The 6,831-nt window shown below is 31.8% G+C and overlaps 2 protein-coding genes across 2 annotated transcripts; both read left to right on the top strand.

The window, feature by feature from the left end:
* Positions 1-424: 424 nt before the first annotated feature.
* On the top strand, positions 425-1,277 carry LOC131859333 (cysteine-rich receptor-like protein kinase 42). Its single transcript, XM_059212949.1, has one exon. The coding sequence runs from the start codon at positions 492-494 to the stop codon at positions 1,275-1,277; it is 786 nt and encodes a 261-aa protein (XP_059068932.1). The 5' UTR covers positions 425-491.
* Positions 1,278-1,509: 232 nt separating this feature from the next.
* On the top strand, positions 1,510-3,158 carry LOC131858713 (cold-responsive protein kinase 1-like). Its single transcript, XM_059212086.1, has 6 exons — positions 1,510-1,607; positions 1,714-1,844; positions 1,924-2,137; positions 2,235-2,466; positions 2,547-2,697; positions 2,794-3,158. Exons 1-6 carry the CDS (start codon positions 1,583-1,585, stop codon positions 3,088-3,090), a joined length of 1,050 nt encoding a protein of 349 aa, XP_059068069.1. The 5' UTR covers positions 1,510-1,582; the 3' UTR covers positions 3,091-3,158.
* The last annotated feature ends 3,673 nt before the right edge of the window (positions 3,159-6,831 follow it).

Below are 6,831 nucleotides of genomic sequence, written 5' to 3' on the forward strand. Positions count from 1 at the left end.
CCATATTTTAGAGAAATATCCCCACAATTATCACAAGCCATAAAAATAGCATCATTGTTATTGTGAGTACCACTATTGCTAATTCCTCCTTACAAAGCCAGTGAGGAGCCTTGATATCTAGTGATTGCTCAGTCAATGATTTGGCTTCTAGTGGAAATTGACCCTTTCTGTAAAGAAAAAATAAGCATAGAAAAAATCAAAGTTCTATGTTAATATGGTCTTCACATCTTAATGTCTTTTCCGCATCATGTGGAAATTGACCCTTTCTTTAAAGAAAAAATAAGCATAGAAAAGTTCTATGTTAATATGGTCTTCACATCTTAATGACTTTTCCGCTTCGTGTTTGTAAGAGAGATAACTAAGGTCTCTAGAAGAATGGATAATAGTGAAAAAGTAGGGGGATTTGTCTATGGTAAAGAACCAAATCAATAGCATCTTCAATTATAGCATTTTTAGGTCTCTCCCCAATATCAGTGGAGAAATCCAGAGCCATGGCTGCAAGGGGCCGGCAAGTGGAGAATATGGTTATGTTGATTATTTTGTCGTCCATGTTAAGAGTCCCCATTAGGGCAGATCCAGAGACTAAACTTTTATACTACCAATGCAACTACAGCCCCAGCAGCAACGCAACCCGCTTTGAGCAAATTTTGAACGCCGCGCTGGCATCTGTGGTGAAAGAAGTTGGTGCATCTGGATTTGCTACAGCAGAAGAGGATGCATCTACAGGGACAGCAACAGATTCAGTAGTCGTTCTTGCGCAGTGCAGAAAGGATAAATCCCCTGCCGATTGCGTCGATTGCATAAAGGTTGCAGGGAACCAAGCACGCAGCTGCGCCTCAGAGTCCTGCAAAGCATACTACGACGGCTGTTATCTGCGTTACGAGAATTACAATTTTTCTGATACATACACTGATGCCACACATAGAGCCCTCTGCGGCCAAGCCAACGCCCCTGATTCCAGTTCATTTTCGGCAACAGGTCGAACTTTGATAAGTGATCTTTGCACTGCAACTCCACTAATAAAGGATTATTTTGCGGCGGATACGAGACAAGGGCCGTCTAATACGACAATCTATGGACTTGCCTTCTGTCTGAGTTCCATTCAAAGGAATTCCTGCCAAGATTGCCTAAAGATTGCTCAGGAAAACATAATTAAGTGTTTTCCTCGCTCCGATGGACGGGCTATAGACGTTGGCTGCTACTTGCGATACGATTCCAAACCCTTTTTTCCAAGCAACGCGACTACCTATTTGACACCATTCCTACCCACAGGTTAGAATTTAATTATATTCAATTGAAGAGCTTGGAATTTTCCCTACACTCTTGACACTTTTCCTTAGAAACGAGTTTCAATTTACAATTTCAGAAATGTGATTTCAAAAAATCACCTGAATCGCTTTTGTTTAAAATTTATGTCAGATATTTACTCTAATTTACAAAGATTTTTTCACAGTTGAGGTATTCTCGATTTTGTTTTTCAGAGAAGGAGGCGGCGAGTTCTGTAAAGTCGATAATAATTGGTGTCGTCGGAGGGGGATTCCTAGTTTGCCTTATAACTTGTCTCCTCCTCCTCCGGAAGCAGATGATGCAAAAAGGGCAGAAAAAAGGTAAATTCTTAAAAGTCTGAATTTACTATATTATAGATAAGGAAGCAAAACTCGTGCAAGTCAATTCCATATTAACTAATACCAGTTTTACAAATATATGGAATAGTGGTGGATATTCAAGGAGCATCGGAACTGCGCGGACCTGAAGATTTTGACTTCAAGGCACTGAAAAAGGCGACTAACAATTTCGATAAAGCAAATAAGCTCGGAGAAGGAGGGTTTGGTGAAGTATTTAAGGTAAATTAATATTTATTCGCTGCTCATATTAGGCTGGTCTATTAATGTATTCAAATGATGGGTTACATTATATTTGCAGGGTACGTTGAAAACTGGCAAAGTTGTGGCGGTTAAAAAACTGACATTAGGTCGTTCTGCTTTCGCAACTTCTGAATTCGAAAGCGAAGTGAAACTCATTTCTAATGTTCATCACAGAAATCTTGTGCGTTTACGTGGATGTTGCAGACAAGGACAAGAAAGACTGCTGATTTATGAGTACATGCCGAATAGCAGTCTTGACAGAATATTATATGGTTTGCTATTTCTGAACTTTCATCTTTTGCTTCTTTGATCTGTTACAAAAAAAAACATTTTAGGTTTTGAAACTCTAATGAATTGCTTTAAATGCAGGAAAAAATAAAAAACTTTTGAGTTGGAAGGAAAGGTTCAACATTATCCTGGGCACTGCTCGTGGTCTGGCTTATCTACATGAGGAATTCCATGTTTGTATCATCCATCGTGATATTAAATCCAGCAATATATTACTTGACGACAACTTTCAGGCGAAAATAGCAGATTTTGGTCTGGCAAGACTTCTTCCAAATGATAAAAGTCATATTAGCACAAGATTTGCAGGAACCTTGTAAGTAAACTCCTAATTTATCTACCGTTTTTAATAATTTCAATATAGATGGCAACCCCATTTTAATTTTTCTTTTGCAGAGGATACGCGGCTCCTGAATACGCTACCCGTGGGAAATTAACAGAGAAAGTTGACACCTTTAGCTTTGGTGTCGTTGTTCTTGAAATTGTCAGTGGTAGAAAATGCATTGACTTGAAGCAACCACCTCATATGCAATATCTGCTTCAATGGGTATTTTGAAATTCTAATAATATTCTTTTCATCCTTTCATCCCTAGATTATTTCATTTGAAATGCTTGACCTTTTTTCTTAAAAAACTTATGGCAGGTTTGGAGCCTATACGAAGATAACAAGGTTTTAGAAGTGGTGGAAAGTGGAAACCAGATGGAAGGGTATAGTGAGGAAGAGGTGATGAGGGTGATAAACCTTGCGCTTCAATGCATACAAGCCTCTGTCAGTCATAGGCCATCAATGTCTGAGGTCGTGACAATACTCTTCAGTAATGATGAGATTGATTTTCAAAAACCTTTGCAACCAGCCCTCGTAGATGGAGAAAGTTTGGCTTATGGCACACCTTCATATCAATCCAATGCAACGATTACGGGAACCCTTAGTGCTCGTTAGCAGTGGCTACTTCTCTTGTTAATGGGCACATACAGACTACCAAGGATGGATATATTGTTAAAGATATAACCGACTAAATAGTTATCCCTTCCTATTTTCAAATAGTATTTAAATATTATAATATATATCTTTTTTGCTTTGCTAGGAAATTTTTAAAAGCGATGTATGCCTCACTTCAATTCAAGAATTTGGATGTTGGAGAAATGTTGTATGCTTAGTATATTTTGTAATTGAGGGACGATCTTATTTTATTTTATTTTAAATAATACAGGATTTTGTTATGATAGTGTTGTATATAGACGATATGTTATTAATTTGAAATAATGCGAGAATGAAATCTATCTTACAATTTGGTATGAAAATTTTTGGTATTATAAAATTTATTTTATAAATGAAAATAACAATTAATTGTCCAAATAGAAATTTGTGGTTACCTTAAAAGAAATATGTAAAATTCATTTTGTAGATATTTAGGTTGCAAGATAGTAAGCCTATGAAAACTCCATTTCTTGTGAATACAAACTTGTTTACTAAAAAAATTCTTCAAATGAAAAGAAAAATAAAAAAAATGCGTGGCATTTCTTATGTTAGAACAATTGGCATACTCTTGTCTACTTTATTGTGAACTATACTTCACATTGCACATAAATTTGTAGTGTGAGTAGATACTTTGCATTCAATTTGTTTATAAATATTCATACATTATTAATGGTGAAGTATTATATTCATTATTGTATTAGAGAATGGTTGAGTTTTATGCAATAAAGATTTTTTTTTCTAAGATTTTTAACCAAAAATATTTTCCAAGGTAAAAATATTTCAAGCAATCTTTATTTCTTCTTTAGATCTTATATGCACTATTTATATTCAATGACTTCATAACATTTTAGTTTTCCACTTTCCATACTCTAAAATATTCAAATTGATTTAATCTAAATGATTCAACCGTAATTGCAACTACAACTTAACAATAAGAAAATGTGTCTGCTTACAATTACAAACCATCAACTACCAATATTTACAATTCAATAACATAGTCTCAATAACACCTTGATAATGTGCCACATCATAATATTGTAAATAAGCTTGTTCATGCTATATAAAAAATTAGTGAATTTTAATGCTTAAAAAAAGTGTCATTCCTTCTCTATGTTACAAGGAAAATAATTGCATTAATAAAACAAAGTAAATATTAACTAAAATTTTCTTTCAGCATTAAATTATAACATTCTAATTTTTTTACTTTTTTTGAACGCTATTTCTTATTATTTAAATTTCACATATATTATAAACACCCAAAAAAAATGGTAATGTTAACAACTTGATGTTTGTTGGAGAGCCATCCATTGTGTATGTATTATGTTATCTATGTTGTCTAATACATTATTTGTAGTTATCATATTTATTTTGTTTTTATTCTTCATAATATTAAGTCTAAATTGCTTTGGAGGGCTAAGTCTCTTTTTGTTAATCGACTGATTTTAAACAAATTTACTTAGATGGTTATGCTACGACAAGATTGAGTGGGATTAGCAATTGAATTGAATCAAATTGAGTAATTAATTAGATAATAATTATTCTTGCTTTTGGATGTCTGTTTGAAAGTTGGCTGAAGCAATACTAGAGCTTTCATGTATTAGCCGAGTATAATCAATTGGGCTTTGAGTCTCCAGATTTTTCCCAATATCATTTCCGAATGGGTGAACCACTATGCATTGAGGGTGTTGAAAATCTTAATTTGGCTCAAGAAATAAACATGCTTGTGGAGGTTTAGAATTCAAAACTAAGAGTATAATATCATCATTCCATTTTATATTGTGATAATTATGATAATTAGCCAAACAATATTTTAGTATTATCTCTATATTTATATACACAAATTGTTTATTACAGTTCAAAAATATAAAGATGACAACATATTATCATGTCTCTTCTATAATCTTGGAAGTTGTAAGATGGGGAAAAGCTCGCTAATAGCTGACTTTGAGTTTCAAAGTCAATAAGAGTTGCTATGACTATATTAGATAATAAGATATTTTTTTGTCATTTTATTTCAATCAAAATCTAGAGATTCATTATCTATAAATAACCTCCATGGAAATACATTAATATTGTTTTCTAGATAATGATAAAAAGTATAAGTCTTTGTATACTATACATATCATTGAGAAATATTTTGCATACAACATTTTAATACCAAAGCATATAGTTGCCTCTATTCCAAAATTCTTGATCAATTGTAAATTTACAACAAGAGTTTTTCTATTTTGTCTTTACTGAGTTGCCCATCATTTTGGTCTTATGGTTTATTTTTATTCCAACTAAATTTTCTTAGGCATTGGTGATGGAAATTTTTCTATGCTATCAATAAACTACATGGTCCTGATTTTATGTAAAATTCACCATAGCTAACTAGAATAAAAGGAAATCACTAATCCTTAACTAGTTAACGAATTCGAAATAAATATAAATGAAAGTATGCAAATATAACAACAACGATGTAAAATAATCAAGTAAAACCCCCTGCTACACATATGCACATTGCTTCCATTATCCTTCTCTTCTTTGAGTATTGATGTTGACTCTAAGATACTGCATTGCTAACCTACATAAAGATGACACAAAGATTCAAAGTTTGTGATTGTTGAAAATGAAGAATTGATGCTCAATTTATAGATTTTTGGAGAGGATTGAATAAGAGGTGAAACTGAAGTGAGCTCACATACTGATTGATAGTTTAGGAGATGAAACTTTATTGATTGAATTGTTAATTGAATAATTAATTGAGTTAACTGGGGAGATGACTGATTGAAAGATAGAAAAATGAATGATTGAGTTAACTGATTGAATGCTTTTCAAAATAAGCTAATTGGAAGATAGAAAAAGAATGATTGGAGGATAATTGAGAAAATGATTTAATTAATCAAATTAATTGAATTGATCAATTAATTATAAATTTAGCATGTGGTGTAGGATATTTTATTTGAATTTTGATTTTGATTTGCATGTTCTTGAATTTGATTTAGATTTTCAATTTAATCTTTGCATGAGAGTTGAATTATTTAAATTCAATTTAATCTTTGAATATATTTAGAACTTGATTTAGACATTAAATTTGATTTTCAAAATCATGAAATTGAAATGCACATGTATTTTAAATTAGATGAAATTGGAATTAGGGAAAACTCAAATTTGAAGTTGAATTCAGAAGAATAAATGAAATTAGACAAAAAATAGAATTTGGGGAAATTGAAGTTTAAATATTGAACTGGAAGAATGGATTAATTAACTAAATAATTTAAAGAAATTATTTAACTATTGGAAATTGAATTTTAATTAAATAATAAAGATTACTTAAATAAAGGATTAATTCCCAATTAATGAAATAAAAAATATTTAATTAATTTTTAAGAATAGGTTGAATGATGAATTAATGAGGAATAGAAATTGAAATGGGGTAATTAGTAATATGATGAAGAAATACAAATTTAGAAGAATAAGATTGATTAATTTAATTAAATAAAGAATTATTTAATCAATTAGACGAATAATTAGTACATGATTAATGAGACATTTTTAGGTGTCTACATTTTCCCCTCTTTGAGACAATGTCGGAATGACGTTGTTTCAAAGAAAACCAAAAAATTCTACTCTAGTGTGCCTCAACGAAACTTAGGGTATAAATATGCCCCCTCCAAAAATTGGTCAAAAAATTATGGAATTGAGACCAATTTAACGTTA

The sequence above is a fragment of the Cryptomeria japonica genome, chromosome 10 (assembly GCF_030272615.1).
Source record: "Cryptomeria japonica chromosome 10, Sugi_1.0, whole genome shotgun sequence".
Taxonomy (NCBI): Eukaryota; Viridiplantae; Streptophyta; class Pinopsida; order Cupressales; family Cupressaceae; genus Cryptomeria; species Cryptomeria japonica.

What these genes read in the sequence shown, in the direction of transcription:
- LOC131858713 (XM_059212086.1), top strand. Translation starts at nt 1,583, where the DNA reads ATGATGCAAAAAGGGCAGAAAAAAG. An exon ending in GCAAAAAGGGCAGAAAAAAG is followed by an intron (nt 1,608 to 1,713) that starts GTAAATTCTTAA and finishes TATATGGAATAG; the next exon opens with TGGTGGATATTCAAGGAGCA. An exon ending in GGTTTGGTGAAGTATTTAAG is followed by an intron (nt 1,845 to 1,923) that starts GTAAATTAATAT and finishes TTATATTTGCAG; the next exon opens with GGTACGTTGAAAACTGGCAA.
- LOC131859333 (XM_059212949.1), top strand. Translation starts at nt 492, where the DNA reads ATGGCTGCAAGGGGCCGGCAAGTGGAGAATATGGTTATGTTGATTATT.